Here is a 19,060-nt window from a genome sequence, read left to right as displayed (position 1 = left end):
ATTATTATTATATTGTTATTATCATTATTATTATTATTATTATTATTATTTTATTATTATCATTATTATTTTATTATTATTATTATTTTATTATATTATTATTATAATATTATATTATTATTATTATTATTATTATTCCTCTTGTAAATAGTTTATGGTGGTAAAGAAATATGTGATATTTTATTATTATTATTATTATCATTATTATTATTATATTATTATTATTATTATATTGTTATTATCATTATTATTATTATTATTATTATTTTATTATTATCATTATTATTTTATTATTATTATTATTTTATTATCATTATTATTATTATTTTATTATTATCATTATTATTATTATTTTATTATAGTATTATTATTATATTATTATTATTATTACTTATGGATGTAAAATATAAATTAATTTTGTTTTAATTTTTTTTTAATGTATAAAAACCTTAAATTAATCAACTTTTCATCATGTTAACAACTTAAAGGGTATTTCAGACATTTTGATAAAAAAAGTGTTTACCAGCACTTATTTGCCAAACACATTAACAATTTTTTTTTCAACTGTAACACTTTTATCCAAACACATAACTACTTATTTTAAAAATAAGTTCCAGCACTTTAAAAAGTTACCTTTTTTAAGTCAATCCAAACGGGCTCTTAGTCTTTTTTTTGTTGTCTTGTAGATATTTTAAGTTATTATTTATTGTAAATTATAGTACTTTTTATTAAAGTTTTTAATAACATATGTTACTTTTTATGTTTGAGAGTTGAACCAACTTTTTTTTATATGTCTTTTAATTTTATATGTGTTTTGTCCTCTTCCATTTTGAAAAACCATTACTCTCTCCATTTTATTTTATATGTCATTTCTTTTTATAAATATATTGGTTATTCCCTCTTCTTATTGGAACACATGTTGACTTGTGGTGAATACTTATAGTAATATATATATAGATTAGGACATAATAGGGGTATTTGAATATAAGTACTGAAGACGAGGGCACTGGATACATCAACATTTTCCTCAGCAAAGGGGGAGCTCTAGATAAACAATTTGCCCATTGGACAAAAGCTACAGGTGAAGCAATAGTTAATTGCTTTCCTGAGATTTGCTAACAGCTAGCCTAGAAAAATAAGGGGGAGGCTGTGAACGAACTGAACCAACAAATTTTCTAAAAATGCAGATGGAAAGAATATGAGAGCACAGGGAAGGCACAACTATGGCCTATAGGACTGGAAGTTCCCAGCAGATAATACACATACAACAATTTGAAGTTGAGCAACTCCTCTACAAGTTGAATCTCCTACAACATACTTCTGGAAGGTAACCAATCATAGATTTGTGTCCATGGGATAGCAGCCAAGAACTCGAATGAATCCTGCAAATTCCTGCATTGAAGAAACATTAAGAGATTTAGAAATGTGGTGTTCAAATCCTGCCAGCATGGCAGACCATAATATACAAGCTGCAAAGAGAGTATATGAGTTCAATCTTGTTGCCCAGAACTCTAAAAACAAGAAGGCAACATCTGATGTTGATATTAATAAATAGTAAATGCATTTGGAAGATCAAGTGACGAACAGGTGGCACAAGATAGCAATTTCAACAGCAACAAGACAACACATGTAGATGGTAATAGAGCTACCTTAGCAACTTGTTTTCTGGCTGAGGGGTCATATAAGAGATAGTTGTACTAACCTGAAGATGCTCAAGAGCATATTGAGCGCGAGGGTCTGCCATCGATGCTTCAAAGTCTATGTAAAAAAGGTAGTCAAAGTACCTGCCATCAAAATTTTGTCACTTTCTTAAGTTCCACAGCAACACGAGTAGGCCAAGTTCAAATATACCCTAGCCATGAGAAGAGGCAACATGTGCCGGTGTGTAAACATAAAGGATCATCTTGCACTTGTCTCTTCAGCCAGAAAAATTAAGGGACTGGAGCTACTGGATGTTGTTCAATCTTGCTATGACTAAACAACATCTATGGTTTGGAAAAGTGGGAAAGAAAATATTTTATAATAAAGAGAAGGTAGTATTGTGAAATAAATATATGGTTTGAAAAGGAAGTGGTGAGGAACTAAAGATGGTCACATTAATGGGTGCAGTTATCCTAATTCTTTTTCTTCTTCCATTAAACAAGGATGAACACAAATTCAAAACTTCCAATTCCACCCTTCTCTTCCCCAGCAAAGTGAAAAGGATAAACAAACACAGCCATCTCAATGACTTGTGCGATACCCTTTGTTTTCAAGGCACTTGAACTATTTTTTTTCTTTTTTTTTTGGCTAAGCTTTAGGCACTTGAACTATATATGTATGTGTGTGTGTGTGTACCTTTGACATGTTTGACAAACAGAAAATTAGAAGTACACTATGCTATCAAGGACCTCTATAGTAGCATATCAAACCTATACCAGACGAAAGGACTAAATTCACTAACTTATAGATCCATCTTTCCCCCAAATTATGCTGCTTTATCTACATTCTTCAGTAATCACAACCTTGACGAAGAATTGTGGGCATGGAGTGGGACAAGGTCATAATAACGAAGATATTGTAGGAGAGAGAGAACCAGTTAAATGCACCTAACAACAATTTTTTTATTTTTTTTTCAGAATTGCAAATGAAACAAAGGAAAATGTTTGATGGGAAATGTTTTCCCTAGAAGTTTTCTTCAAAAATAAGTAGTTAACTTACTTATTTTTGTTGTTTGGTAAGTAAGCAGAAAATATTGTTCTAAAAACATTTATACATAATCTAGGAAAATACTATGGGATGGGTGTGGGGATAAAGGTGGGCTGGTGGGGTGGAGGATTACAGTGGTTGGGGTGTTAGGAGTGTGGAGGAGATAATGAGTGTGCATTGACACTTATGGAACTTGTTTTCCCTACTCCCACCAAGAAAGTCATTTTCCTAAAAAAATATTTTTCAGAACATTTTGACCAACCTAACACGAGTAAATTGGAAAACATTTTCTGTAAAATGCTGTCCTCCCTACCAAACACACCCAAAAAGATGATTTTTACATAATCACTTTTTTCTTTAAGAAGAAATTAGCTAAGTTGTGGGCATAAAGCCAACTTTGAATGTTGAGAGAACTATTATATCAATCAATCAACTATGGTCAATTCCAAACTAGTACGAGTCGGCTAGATGAACCTGATATATCCATTCCACTCTATTCACGAATTCAATATTCAGAGGATTCACAAACAATATTGAATTCAAGAAGGCCACCATCAAACTCAATACATCAACTTTTACATTGTCTTTTAACCCACTGAAACCCTTCTCTATTTGGATGTGGGATTAGCTGTACTTTGTGAAACTCATACACGGGGAGTTCAAGCTTATATTTCTAAGAAAAAATTAACTGAATAGCGATAACAAATAATGGTAATGGAAACCAGGGATTATAAATCAAAGATATCCAGAGCGGAAAAGATAAATAAAACAAAGCCGACATGGTTTCAGTCAGTTACTATTCCACAGTGCTTAGTGCAATAAACAGATTTAAGACTCACTTGGCACTTCCTTTGTTGGAGTCATCTACTACCCTTAAAGGGCGCTTCTTTTGTGGTCGGCTCTCGATCTGTATGAATGCAACAGAACATGTATCAGAGCCTTTTAACTAGAGAAGGGTACTACAAAATATTTCCAACAGAAATACCTTTGTTAAATTGATCTCTCTCAGAGCAAAAACTGCCAAGGCCTTGAATAGAACTCCAGGTCCTTCTTCCAGAGTGAAGACAATGCTAGTCTAGAAAATGTTGGGGAAATGAAAAGGGAACATCAATTCTTTGAATGAACAAAATAAGTTCGATAAAGAAGAAATATGATATTACCTTATATGGCCTATCAGTTCCCGAAATTATGGGCTCCCTTGCTAGTATCAGAAATCTGGTGATATTATCTGGATCATCCTGGTTATTGGGTCATTCAATTAAAATCACATTACTGAAGTTTCACAGCAGATTATAGCAAATAGATTTGGCTAATAGCTTTGCAGTTTTTAGCTGCACCAGCTTGGTCAAGAGTAGAACCAAGTTGATAAAGACGCTAAAGCAGAGAAAAGACTTATAAATTAAATATCTTCTATGGTTGAGAACTAATAGGTCTCAGACTGCCTTAATAACTATGATGTTCGGTGTCCGATACAAGTGTAGATCTAGAGGCCAGATTCGTCATCACATAAATTTTAGGACTTGACAAAATTATTGTAATAGCTTTAGTCAACAATATAATTTGACTCAATTTCTATTTAATTAAGTTAAATGGCTGTTGATTATTGTGTAATTATGACGACTTTTTACGTTTAATTAGTTAAATATTCAAAGTTGACTAGTTACTATTCAACTCCATTGATGGGGATAAGGCTTAGAATTCGACACGTGTGCAGTGGCATTTTTGGAGGATCCGACTTAGCTTAATAAGGCAGTCGTAGTAATAAACACAAAGACGCATCATTCTAAAAACTTCTACTAGCCCATCCCATTGTTGTCAACGACGCGCTTAAGCCCTAAAGCGAGGCTCAAATTTGATTTTGACAACACTGACCCATCCAGACAAGTTTTAATTGTTATTTTGTAACTGCACAAACCAAAGACTTCTTCTTCACATTCTGAAATCCACATACTTCCATTCAAAGTATCCAAAGCAGATATGAGGAAGAGAAAATTCAGGAGGGAAAAGAGAAAAGCATGTAGAAATAAGAGTACCAATATTCCCCTAATCTCCTACAGCAGAACACAGAGCAAAAAATGAAGCTCGAAGGTTTCAAATACAGCTATGATTTTGAACTCAAACTTAGAACCATTATTATCTGCAACCAAAATACCTATATTGCTGCTGAGTTTATGACAAGGAAGATATTAGTGATCCTGGAATAACCTTGCCATACCCCAATCACCATCTTCGTGGTTTAACTATTTTTTCACTGGTCATTGACCTACCATACTCCTAATTTATCTGGGTTCACAACCAGCTAGGCGAAGCATACAAGGGTGGAATTGAGCCCAAACACGTACAGATATGAAATATTATAGCAGACTGGTTCACAGTTGAAATTGCTTCTGAAAAATCATTCTTTATTTTCCCAGGTTTACCAAAATGAAACATCCTAATTTTGACACCATGCAATTTCCTTAAAGGAAATGTATTTGCTGCTCATTACAGGCTGGATGAGCAGTAAAATGAAAAAAAATTCTTTATAAGCCAAGATTAAATCAATAAATATCCATGATCTGTTTCTTCATCATTCTATTCCATCCATAAATTAAAAACAAAGAATAAAAAAAATCCATCCATCCATCCATGTTGCTAGCTCTTAATTTTGAAATTGCTTATGGTTCCATGTGAAGATAGAGACAAGGAGTGAGCAAAGTCAGCAAACTATACCTTCTGGAAACCACATATCACATTTATAACAATTCTTAGATAGGGATAACTACAGTGAGGGGAAACGAAAAGACCAGAAACTATCGTAGGTTGCCCTATCAAAGATACGCCACAATCTTCTAGAAAATTATTGGTCGATATGCAAACTATGCAAATGCTATTATTTTATGAGCGTGTAACCACATTGGATATTCATACACTCAAGTCATGAGTGCCCACAACGTTGGTGACGTGGGCTCAAGAAATAAATTATTTAAAAGACAATCAAGTGCAATTTCAAAAGATGCAATATTACATGGAGTAAATACAAAAGGGAGAACCTCAGAACTGCAAAATCCTAACCTGAATTCTTTCAGCAAGAATGCTGAGCCCGTAAATCTCTGCAGCTCGAGCACTTGCAACTGCTCCAGTATCTCTCGTCCCTTCAGATGCGACAATCTGTTGAGGTGTCAAATAATGTGGAAATAAAACCCGCTGTGGATGAGAAAATTTAATGGAATACCTGTGCAGCACTGGAAGTATCATCACTACTGAGCCTTGCAACGCCTAACTCATTCAACATAATGTTGCATTGTTCAAGTGCCTGAAAGCAAGTAATGGTTGTACTAGCATTTACCAAGTAGAAATGGAAGCAATATATATTTGATGTGCAAAACTAAAGGAAGTAACTGTTTCTATTTTAATTTATCATAAAGGAACTCGTGTCTAACTCAAACCCAAAAGCTAATCCAATATTTCTACATCTTTTTAGAATAACGAGGAGAAACATCAATTCTTCTGAATAATGAAATGAAACAATAACCTGAGGGTGGCTCACGACGCGCTTTAATTCCTCTTTCCTGATTCCTGGCAAGCCCAAAAGGCAGTGGTTAACAAGCAACTGAACTTCTCCCACAATATGCAGCCTATGCCGAAGGAGTAGATCGTAGTTACGGTGGATGCTCCCAGCAACTGAATTTTCGATTGGGAGTACAGCTTTGTCTACTAACCATAATTCAACTGCCTGATAAATGAGAACTAAAACTATAAAGGTGTGAAAAAATGCAAAATATCTTCAGGAACAAAATCACTTTGGTTTACAAACACAAATACCTTAAATGCAGCCTCAAACTGATCACATGGGACAGGTTCACATTTCGGGTATGCTTTAAGTGCAGCTGCCTCACTATATGCACCTGGAATTCCCTATGTTAGATAAAAAAGATTAGTTCATAAGGAATCTCACTTAAGAAAGAAGTTAAGAAGTTAAGAGCATGGAGGTCCTTGTCGTCTACCTGATAAGCAACTCGCACATTTGAACCATCATGTTGACCACTAGAAAGATATGTCGCAGATAAGGGTTCTGCAATGAAAAAGAAAACGCGTGCTTCATGATGTAGACAAAATGGAACACAAGAATTGAATTTACCAAATATTTATTGCGTTGGGATATTTAGCCAACGGGTTTTTTTGAGGTTTCATCCATGACAAAATATACATTACTATTAACCTATTATCTTCCATGATAGTTGTGGAGTAAATGAAATCTAAACACAATGTTTTCTACCATATATTTCTTTTCTTGTTCACTGTCAACAGAGGCAACAATTTGAAATTATATTTCCTTCTAAGTTAAGTAGCTTTAGGGGATGGAAAACACCAAGTAACAAATTTGGAGAAAAATGTCAAATGCACGTCACAGGAAGAAACACCATGACACAAAAATGGCACTCAGCAGGAATTGAACTACAGTTTTGCTTATGCGTTCGGCAGAACCCATAGCTTTGGCCCAGAACCTGTATTTGTGTTTAAACATTCACTCAATTGTACAAATAATTTATCCAAAACCCAAGAAACTGCTTTATCTCTAATCTACAACCCATAAACTTAAAATCGTGGCTCCCACTTTTCGCACTCAGGCAACACCCTATTAGCAGATTCTTGCACAGACTGTCACATGTTATGTACAAAATATAAGAGAGCCCATAAAAAGAAAGCTAATTATCACGCACATAATTGGATCTTTAAGACAATGACATGAACTAAAAAAGGTTACAACTTTAGGCAAAGATCAATCTTTTCATCCAATTCTACCTTGTTATAACCACAAAAGACCTCCATCTTTAGCATTCTATAAAGGGAAGAAAAAAAACAAGTCTTTTCTGATTCTGTTAGAATCCCACCAAAAGTACTTCATTATTATTCTAAATTTATCTCAAAACCCTATTAGACATTAAAAAAAAAATCTGAAATCACACAAACTAAATTAACAAAACATTGACAGAAAAAAACCCAAAAAAAAAACTAACTTGGTAAAGATTGTAAATCCCTATGAAACCCTTTTGACTGGATGATTTGGGTTTCTTGAACAGAAGCATCCCCAGGTGGTGCCAATGGCTGTTCATCTTCCACAGGAGTGATAGCTCTTTCAGTCTCAGATAACAAAACCAAACATTCCCATTTCTTATGGGCCCTGAGATTCAAGAAAGTTGATCCAGAAAGCCTACACCCATACCCCAATTTCAAAGATTGAGGATAAGTACAACAATGCTGCTGATTGGTACAACATGCCCAAATTGGCACAAGTTTCAAAGCCATGGTTTAAGTGTACCAATAGTCCCAATGTGTATAAGCATATAAATTCAGACACATCAGACAGTGTTGTATGTTGTTTTTTTTTTAATGAAAACTTCAATCCATCAAAGGCGGATTCTTGGAAAAACTGAGGAGAAAATGTAGAAACGGTGGGGAAGTAGGTAAGCAGAATGTTGGCAACACGTTTTCAATTGTGTTGAACTTAAAAAGAAGAGGAAAAGAGTATTAAATGTTATATTAATTTCAATTGTGTTGAACAAAAAGAGGAAAAGAGTAATAAATAGTAAGTATATTATTAGTACTACTGATATCAGATTTCATTAAAAATAAAATCTATTTAAGCTCATTGTTTTTAGTGGGGTGATTATTAGAGAGTGTCAGATATTTAATTTATCGTGAATTATTAATTTCATTTTCAAATTATTGATAGTCTTAAAAACATTTATTTACTTAACTGAATGAACTTATATCCATGATTTTGTAACATGAGTAAACTACACTCCTAAATTCTCGTTAAGCTTAGGAGTTGTTTTCAATATTTCTCTTGAATTTTTATTAAGAGTTAGCTTCATGCTTCTACAAGAATTTAATATCACTTGCTATATCTTTTGCAAATTGGGTGTAAACCTAAGTTTAGTTAGTCAAGTAGAATGATGTTTTTAAAACTGTCAATAATTTAAGGATAAAACTAATAACTCACATCAAATTTAGGGTGTTTTAAATACTTCTCCCCTAATCTAAACTACATTGTATTATCACTAGCTTCCACTTTTATTTTGTTAGGTAGTAGGTAAAATTTCAAAGATTTATGTCATCAGTTTCTCTTTTATATTAAAAAAAAAAAAACTTAGAGAAAGGAATATTTCCAACAAGTCTTTTTTTTTTCTTTTTTTTAAGGAGGATCAGGGTTGGGTAACCTTTTCTTTTCATGTTTGAGGTTAAAAATAATGATAAAAAAATGAAATTGAAGCGATATCTATACGCCAAAGCTAGTGTAGAGCTAAACGTATTCAATTTTAGTTAAGATCTTTATGAAAACTTCTTGATTTCTTTATAAATAAATATTTGAAAGTTTATATAGGATATTCGAGATGACTCTCAAAAATGAAATAAAAGCGACGTCTATTCGCCGAAGTTGGTGTAGTTAAATGCTTCAAAAAGATCTATGAAATCCTCTTTACATGGTTATCAATAAATTCTAAGAAGGTCCAAATCATTACGTATGGAGAAAAGAGAAGAGTCAAGAGAACAAACAGGTATGTATTCGTGTTATTTTATCAATATATTATGTTTCTTCATATTTTATTTGTAATTTCAATTTATTGTCTGCCACATTAAAATTTATTGCAAACAACTGAAAATAAGTTAAGGAACTTTTAACAAGTCTACCAAATAGAAGATGATACACGCCACCCTTTCATGACTTCAAGTTCTTTTCTTCATAGTCAAATCTGATGATACTATCAGATAAAAGACTTATAAAGTGATTGAAATCGCTTAGGTTATTCCCCATAACCACTGCATATTTTAATGGAATACTGAATTTATGAATTCAATACTCTAAATATGAATTGAATATCATACTAAATACTCTATTTCTTAATTGAATATTATACTTATTTTAGTTTAGAATTAAGTATATAATTGTGTTTTGTATGAATTAAATATTGAAGTTTCTAAATGAATATTGTAATTTTGTAGTGAATACTTTATTTCCAAATTGAATACTATAGTTTTGGATAAAATATTGCACGTCTGAATTGAACATTATAAATTCGAATTGAATACTTTGTGTCTAAATGCAGTTTTTATAAATCTCCTCAAAATTTTGAAGAATAATGGAGGAATTTCTAAGAAACCATTTTGAGAAAAAGTGGAGATATGGTGGTGTTAAAGTCGTGTATACATCTTCATAAATCTAATTAATGCTAAATTTTATGAATTCTATTTTCATTAGGCTTGGTATAACATTCGTAGAATAAAATGGTACAATAATAACAACATATCCAATCTCCTAGAGGTTTGAGAATGATTGAATATACGTAATTTATTCTTACCTTAATGTTGAATCTTGAAAGATAGAAAAATTGTTTTTGATAGGCCTTCAGCTAAAAATAAAACATGTCAAAATAGATTGAGAAAAGAAATAACATGAGTGGAGAAGTCGTGACATAATTCTACAGAAAACATGTTAAAGAAACATGAAGAAAAAAAACAAATGATACATAATTGAAGTGCAAGGATCAATAGCTAATAACAAACATCAAAGGACAAGGAACTCCCTAAATAATATACAATTACTAGCATGAAAAGATAACTGAGACAACATTTTACAATCTACCAACTTTTCACCCTAACTTGTGTCCTTTGCCACAATCTCATATATATGGTCATGTCCTTGATAAGCTGATATTGCGTCATGTCATGTCTAATCACTCCTATTCGATCCCCGATAATTTTTCAACCTACTTCTACCTCTCATAAAACTATCCATAATTGATCAACCCCTCAAACCTCTCACATTAGAGATTCGTACATCTAGTCTTCACATATTCATTCCATTTCAACCTTATTTTCCACATCTTTTCTTCCTCCTAGGTATCTTCCTCTCCATTCTTATCTATAACTATATTGATTAAATTTCAGCAATTATATTGATTTAAATTTTTAGCATGCATATCAATTTTTACTTTATATTTTAAATTAAAAAAAAAAAAAGAGTTGAATTATTTTTTCATAACAAATATTAAAAATTGTTCTTTCATTTTATAATACTAAAATGTAAAATAAACTTTTGATATATATATTATAGATGTCGTTTTTTATATTTTGAAATTCAAAAGCCTTCTGAATAAACTAGTCAAACACAATCTCAACTTCAAATACTAAAAAATTACTTCACAATTATCTGAAAACTTATTCGCACTCAATATTTATATCATACCAATCAATACAATGTGTTTGCACCAAAGACTTCTAGCCCTTTCAGTACCCTTTTAAAATCACTTACGTATAACAAAATTAATAACATGATTTGATCATTTAAACACTCGATGTGAACAAATTAATACGATTTCTCTCTAAGAACTTTAAAGATATTCGGTTTTTTGTTTAATTTACAATTAACTTAACCATTAATTATATGGTTAATAGATTTGATACTATTTAGTATATAATACTAATATGTTAGACAATGTAATATTGTATGGTTAAAAAGAGATAATTCTACAATCATATCGTTATCATCAAGGCTTCCAATTTTGGTTTGTATGTGCTAACATTTCTTTAAAGTCATATGGGAATTAAACAAATTTTTAAAAAAGGCTAATGAACAATAGATGAATGCTACTCCTAAAATTGAATGCAATCAATCAATCCATTATTTTTCTCATTTCAAAATGTAGTGCTATTGTTGGGTTAATTAATATAAGCAGTGGATTTGTTAGTGCTTTTATTTGGAATTTAGTGGAAATTGGAAGATGCTTAGCCAAATTCACCTCGTGACTTGTGATATACCAACTAACTTCTCATATAAGGATTAATACATATATCATAGCAAAATTTGTAAATACATTTCATTCAAATAATTAAATTATGATAGATTGTAATTGAGCATTTGAACACATGATATAGTACGTATATTATATGAAATATTTTTGGTTCAAATTCTGCACGTGTTCTCAAATATTCATTACATAAATTTTATAAGAAGTGAAGTACGTACAAAGGTTGGGTTATGAGGGCAATAAGGGCAAAGGTGAATATGAGAAGAGTTGGAGTGGGGAGGACACAATTAACGTGAAACGTATTTTTTCCTACTTTCACTAAAAAAGTCAATTTCCACATTTTAAAAAACTTATTTCTTTCTAAATATTTTGATCGATCAAACATAAAAAATTAAAAAATATTTCTATCTCCAGCATACCAAACACACACGTCATCACTATATATATTTTTCTCATCTCTCATCTATTCGGGCCGTTTGGCATAAACAAACCAAAACACTTTACACTTGATTTATATAACTTATTTTATTCAATGTCAATCAAATACAATTACGTTATTATCAATATCAATTCCAAAGGTTGTGGCTAACTTTCTAATAAAGTTGAATTAACAATAAGAAATAAATTATTTACTGTAATCTTCAAAGTGATATTATCATGGATATTCAAAAGGTTTTGGAGGCCATATTATGTTTTCAAGTTTCTTCAAAATTTTGAAAAGAACATTATTATAAGTAACATTTATTAGTAGTTGGAATTATTAGCCATGCTTGTACCACAAAACGTGGACTTTTAGGTATATGAGACAAAATCCTTTTTGCAATCTTTGTATTATGTCGAATGAGATAAGTAAAGATATTTTATGAATTGAAATATTTTATAGGATTATTTTATCTCATTTTTATGCGGAATAATAATCTCATCATTTTAATATAAGTGGTGGAGTAAAAATAATTTCAAAATTAACTAATACCTTAAATCAAATATGAGATAAAAAAGTTAACATTAAATTTTATCATGATATTATTATTTTTACCCCCACATACAAAGCGACCTTGTAGACATTGAAGGTAATAAACAAGGACATCTCACATTTTATATGAGATAATAATTTGATAAGATAATCTCAAGATTAGTTGATACATAAAATCTATGACATAAATTAATTTCAGATTTAATTATACATGCCACATACCAGCAAACAATCATCAAGGTTTGGTATGCAAATAAAGTGAAATAATGATTAGGACTAAGTTTGAGATTAAATTTATATTGATTTTGAATTAAATTATATCGTCACCTAAACATGGTATAAATTTAGTCTTAAAACTTGAAAATGTTTTATCCTGTCTTCTATGTAGGATAAATTAGTCACAGTTTACTATTGACTTGGTACACACCTTAAGAAACAATAAATAATAGAGGTAATATTACTATATTATCTTTTGATATATCTTTTGACAAGTATTGTTGAATAACTATTTTTAATATAATTAACAAGTAAATATAAACGAAGAAAGTATTATAGTTCCAAGACTACAAATTCAAACCAATTCAGTCCACCTATCAACTCTTAAGAGTCTTTTATGTAAAAGATGACTTTTTGGGTCATAATAACTACTTTTAGTAAGTGATTGATTATGCAATTTGAATCTTTGATTTGAAATCGATATTATTTGTTTAAAAATTCATTATTTATTGCAAAAATAATTAGCCAACTTACTTTACTGCTACTTTTGTAAAACCATCATCACCTATTTAAACCCAGACAACAAGGCCTCCTACATTATTGTGATTTAGATATACATACGAGCTGTAATATTTGATTACGTAATGACTTAATATTAATATGGTATGATAATACGAGACACTATGTACAGGTGGCTGCTTTAACATAAAAATTACTATTTCATTTATTGGTATTTTTTAATTTTTTTTATTAATGTGATGCCTTATGATATTTTGAATGGAAGTTATGATTTGCTCATTTAATAAGAGTGTATGAGCCTGGAAGTTTTGATAATATTCACAAAATATAAGGTTTTCATGTTTATGAAAAAAATAAATTATGAGGTTCAAATTGCATGTCTAAAAAAATATTTAACTTCAAATCATGACTTAACATAATGACCAAAAAAATCCTTAAAATTAATAATTTGCGTGATCTTAAACTCGCTAGCTATTTTTGAATTTTGAATCTAGTTATAAGAGTCTTTTATTAAGGTTAAATTAAAATGAGAAAGTAGTCAAAGTTAAATAGTTTTAATTACGTAGGTGATTGGGATATTGACAATCATGACTTAGTGATTTAATTTAGCACCAACCGTGTCGTTGTCATGTGTCTAATTAGACAATTATTAAGATTTGTCCTCATGTTTTCAAATATTGAATTTCGACAAATAATTAAGCTATAGCTAATATATATTATCTTTCGAATTGAAAGGGATGGCACGTTATAATAATTATATATATATACCCCTTCAAGATTTATGTATAATTAATGAAAACTTCTGATATATATTGATTCTTGCATGATTATAGAGAAATATAAGTCTGAGATGACACAAAGAATAATGATTAAATAAGAATAAAGGATTTAAATTGTATATAATGATAACTTAGTTATTAGGTATGGCAATGGGGCGGTTGCGGGGAAAACCCGCTTAAACCTGTTAAGATTTTGATCCTTCTCGCCCCGCTCCACATAGCATGATTAGTTGTTTTCAACCCGCCCCGCCCCACCCCATCCCACATAATTAGTAAAAAACATTTTAAATAATAGGCGTACAAGTTTTTAACTTGCAAATTTGAATTTTGTTAACTGTTTAAAGCTAATTAACATATTAGCGTTGCATTAAAATGCAATTTTATAATACTCATCTTTTAAAAATGTCAATAACATATTTTTTGGTAGCTTTGAATTAGGTACATTTGATGTAATAAACAAAAAAATGCAAATAGTGACATCCTTTTTTCTTCTTTCTAGTTTTTTGACCATTAAAAAAAAATAAAAAAATACTCAATCAGTTCCATTTGCACTTTAAACTCATCATATGATTAGTGCTCAAACATGTGCAGAACTGATTCAAAATTTATGTGAAAGCGATTTTAGGGATTTTTCATCCCTAACCCGCAATCACCCCGCCCCGTGTAAATTTTGAAAAAAAATATTTAAACCCGCCCCGCCCCGCCCCGCACCTGCAAAAGATCTAACCCGCCCTGCCCCACATACACTATATCCCGCCCGGCTTTGCTCCTGCCCTGCTCCATTGCCATCCCTATTAGTTATTATTTTAATTAGGTTATCAATTAATATTTATAGCAAAAAATTATCTAAAAAAAATTAGGGATAAGGGTTTGAAAAATATCCCAACTTTGGCCGAATTTGTTGTTACGATACCAAACTTTCATGAGGACCTATTACCCTCCTAGACTATTTAATACTGTATTTTAAACATATTTATGTGCCCGTGGACATAAAAAATATTGCATAATTATAAATCGTAATATGTCCATGTGGACACATATATACGTTTAAAATACACTATTAAATAGTTCAGGGGGGTAAAAAATACGATATTAAATAGTCTAGGGGTTAATAGGTCCTCATGAAAGTTTGGTATTGTAATAACAAATTCGGCCAAAGTTACGATATTTTTTAGACCCTTTTCCCAAAAAACTATATATCATCTTATACAAAACTTGAACATTAATCAGAAAAAAAAGGAGGAGGGAGAACATAGGGGACCTTTTTTATGAAAGTTCTGTACATGTATTTATCCATCATCAAATAAACAATGCCCAAGATTTAGTTATGAAATGCAACAATGTTAATAAAGCCCAAGATAAGGTCATGTTAAATTATCTCAGAAAAATATTCTATTCATAAATTCAATAATTTACCAAGAATATCTACAATTAATTTAGGAAAAATTACAGAAATCCCACCTTTTAGTTTACTTATTACCACTATCCCCGATAAGTTTTACAAATCTCCAAAATCCCTCATTTTCGCGCATCAGATTAGTGTATCATGTATAAAATGTAATGTATCTTACTTAACGATTAATGTATCTCGCGCATCAGATTAATGTATCAACGCTTATATTATTGTATCTCGCGTATCAGGTTAATGTATCAGCGTTTATATTATTGTATCCGTTTGAGAAATTTTTGTAATTATAAATTTTTAAGAGATAGATTGTAATTTTGTCTTAAAAGTATGCGATTTCTGTAATTTGTCCAATAATTTAAGTCAATGAATCATAATACCAACCATTATGAAGTGTAAGTTAACATATGTATTTGGTATGAAAATAACATATTGTTAAGAATAGTTTAAGTCCATATTTCATCTCCTTTTTACTTTGTATTTAAAAAAAAAAAAAAAACAAAGTTGTATAAAAAAAAAAAATTGCGTCTGCCGGGAGTCGAACCCGGGTCTATTGCTTGGAAGGCAATTATCCTAACCGTTGGACTACAAACGCTTGTCTGACAGAAGGTTCGAAATGTTTATATTAGTTCCTCTTATTCAATTTATTTATCTGATTATGACTTGAGACAGAGTTGAATAAATTAAAGAAGCTTTTGAATCTTGTGATTTTAAATAAAAAGTATGTATAATGTATTAAATTGTCTTTAAGCTTGTAGTTTTAAACATGTCACGTAAAAAGTTGAAATTAAAGAATTGCCAAAAAAAAAAAAAAACATTCGTTTTTTTAAATATACTAAAAAGAAAGTAAGACAAACAAATTGAAACAATGTGTATAATTTATTAGCATTGGAGGAGCAACATTTTATTAGATCAACTTATGAAGAAAAATAAAATGCAACACTTATTCCAATTGCACAACTAAGTAGCAAACTCACAATCTTAGAATCAGAGATGAATGATGTTTATCACCTGTGCAATCCCCTTGTCGGGAAAAAACACTTGCAAACGGTATTGACACACATCATAAAAGTTGGAGTACTAAAATATAGTAAAACAAGATGCCTATTAAAGTTGACTCAACATTTTAAAGTTGATAATATACCTAGTAGGTTGAAATGACAAACTCGACCTCTATTAATAAATCCAGCATTAATTTGATATTTTCACAATTTCTATACAGAAGTAGCAAATTAAATTATCTAAAGCTTTGTATGCACTGATTATTATTTTTTATAATGATTTTTGGGGAATACTATGAAAGGGATGCTTACTCCTTCCCCCTCCGTACATAAGACTACTTTTAATTATATGAGTCAAAAGGTGATTGGATCAAAGCTATATCCATAAAAGTGTATCGTTATAGCTATTATTTATTATACAAAGAATTTTTTTCAACTTCTTCAAAAATGAAAGGAATGGATGAAATCAGATTTTATTAACTTTTGTTTCACTTTTGCCAAACAATTTAAAGAAAAGGACAAATAATGCTTTTCCTAAATACGAATAGCATTTAGATGCTAATGAATGTGAAAGATGGTAGAGAGCCCATCATTACTTGTTGATGAAATTAAAATGCATTCTTGCTCCCAAATATGGTGCCCAATTACTCCCTTAGTTTCATATTACTTGAGTTCTATTTATCTGATATTCTCTTTCGTTTCATATTATTTGAGTTTCATTAACCTTATATATATCTTCTTAAATTTTTTTTAATTAAAGATGTATTTTATAAAACCAATTTTATTAATAATGTTTTAACCCGGCTAGCTAGTTACCCTTTTTCTTTAAAATACTATATATTAGTAGCCTAATCTAGTCCAAAGTTTCAAATCATAAAACAAATAGAGTAGACTTAAAAGTAAACTATCTATAGGAAAAAACTTAGTTGTAACAATTGTAAATGGAATTTTTTTATACAACCATAATTTTGGGCTCGTTTATTCAATATATATGATCATTTTTTATTCCATCAATCTGACCCTAATGGGTGGATGACAGCAAAATTCGAGAAAAACAATCATTTTCCTATCTAATTTTTTATTTTCAACTTGGTACAAAATTTTAGGCTTTCGATATATAATTTTTTATGCCACTAATAAATAAATGAAGTCTATTGTTAAAATAGGTTATCGAAATTCCATTTGAATGTCAACGAATAGGGGTTGGCAGAACACCCTTTTCTCTCCTGATCCTAATGAAATTGGGATAGGCAGGTATAACCCATAATGGCCTAGATTGGACTGATTCAGTAGGCATGTTTAAATAGACGTGAATTCAAGATTTTAAAAAGAATCGACTCTAATTCATTCATATCTTACTGTTATAATCAATATCTATAGTACTTTACACCATCATGTTTTGTTTCATGTCTAACTTTTTAAGATATGCATGTATATATATTAACATTGTCTAGTACTTTACACATCATGTTATGTTTCATGTCTAACTTTTTAACTAGGCCAAAGTCATCTGCAGCCCCTTAAAGTTGTTCGCATATTTCACTTAGACACCTCAACTATAACTATTACCTATTGAACACTTGAATTGTTGAAAAAGTATACCTATTAAACACAAAATGTTGATGTGGCAAAAGAAGTGTACTACACTTTTGCTGAGCGCGTGAAAAAACTTAAATAATGTTTTATTTTTATTTTTTTCCAAAAAAAACTTAATACTTTTTCTTCTTTGAGTGCCACTTGACATTTAAATAATTTAATTAAAAAAATATATATTTAAAAGTAATAAATATTCTTAAAACAAAAGAAAAAGCCCCCACCCCACCCCACCCATGTACGTCGTCTTCATCACGGAGAAGACCACTGCCTCCGTTTTTTTTTCTTTCTATTCTATTTCTTTTCAATACTTATTAAAGAATAAAAATTGAATCAGCTAATTAAATTTGAAAGAAAAAAAGAAGAAAGAACATGAAAAAAGTTAGCCGATCGACGTCGATCTCGGTCACCTTCGAACAAATATTATCATTCAAATTAAAATATAAATCCACTAAAATTATCAAACATAATATCATATTGATTCAATAAAATTGATTTAGGTCCTCTCGATTTCTCGTTGTTATCAATCTCAAGACGATTGACAGACTCTCTTTCTTCATCACTCTTGTATCCGTCTCTTTGAATATCTCTCTCTCACGTATAAGGAATAAAAAATAAATATGTAAGTAATTAATAAAGAAATTGAATTTTGTCCTTTGAGAAAGAAAATCTTGTTAGGAAGAAGATGAAGAAGAAAGGGGGTTGGGCTCTCATTTATTTTTATTTTTACAAAAAAAAAAATAGATTGAAAATTTATTTGAAATAATTTTCACTCTTTTTAACATAAAATTCTTTTTTTTCTATAATTGTTGGGCCTAAACGCCACATGTTACCTTTTAATTAGTCATTTTGCCATATCAAAGCAAGTGTATTACACACACTTTATTTTTTTTACTTATTATCGAAAAATGTCTAATAGAAACAAATTTTGAGTAAATAAAAGTATCCAATAGGTACTATCCCTAGTTGAAATGTCTAAATAAATTATGCAGACTACTTTAAATGAATACATATGACTTAAGCCTTTTTAACTATGTATATTACCTTACACCATGTTATGTTTCATGCAATGTAACTACATAAAACAAACATTG

At 30.4% G+C, this 19,060-nt stretch overlaps 1 protein-coding gene and 1 non-coding gene across 2 annotated transcripts; both read right to left on the bottom strand.

The window, feature by feature from the left end:
* Window positions 1-1,035: 1,035 nt before the first annotated feature.
* LOC125822182 (arogenate dehydratase/prephenate dehydratase 1, chloroplastic) lies at window positions 1,036-8,030 on the bottom strand. Its single transcript, XM_049501565.1, has 11 exons — window positions 7,689-8,030; window positions 6,675-6,742; window positions 6,493-6,585; window positions 6,203-6,403; window positions 5,903-5,983; window positions 5,743-5,838; window positions 3,849-3,926; window positions 3,674-3,763; window positions 3,528-3,595; window positions 1,703-1,784; window positions 1,036-1,392 (listed from the first exon to the last, which is right to left on the bottom strand). Exons 1-11 carry the CDS (start codon window positions 7,975-7,977, stop codon window positions 1,336-1,338), a joined length of 1,203 nt encoding a protein of 400 aa, XP_049357522.1. The 5' UTR covers window positions 7,978-8,030; the 3' UTR covers window positions 1,036-1,335.
* A 7,865-nt stretch (window positions 8,031-15,895) lies between these two features.
* Window positions 15,896-15,967, bottom strand: TRNAG-UCC (transfer RNA glycine (anticodon UCC)). Its single transcript has one exon. It is a non-coding gene; the product is annotated as a tRNA-Gly (tRNA).
* Window positions 15,968-19,060: the final 3,093 nt, after the last annotated feature.

This window comes from Solanum verrucosum, unplaced genomic scaffold (assembly GCF_900185275.1).
Source record: "Solanum verrucosum unplaced genomic scaffold, falcon-dt-bn FXZP01000103.1, whole genome shotgun sequence".
Taxonomy (NCBI): Eukaryota; Viridiplantae; Streptophyta; class Magnoliopsida; order Solanales; family Solanaceae; genus Solanum; species Solanum verrucosum.
Note: the sequence above shows the minus strand (reverse complement) of the source record. Positions and strands in the feature narration are given on the sequence as shown.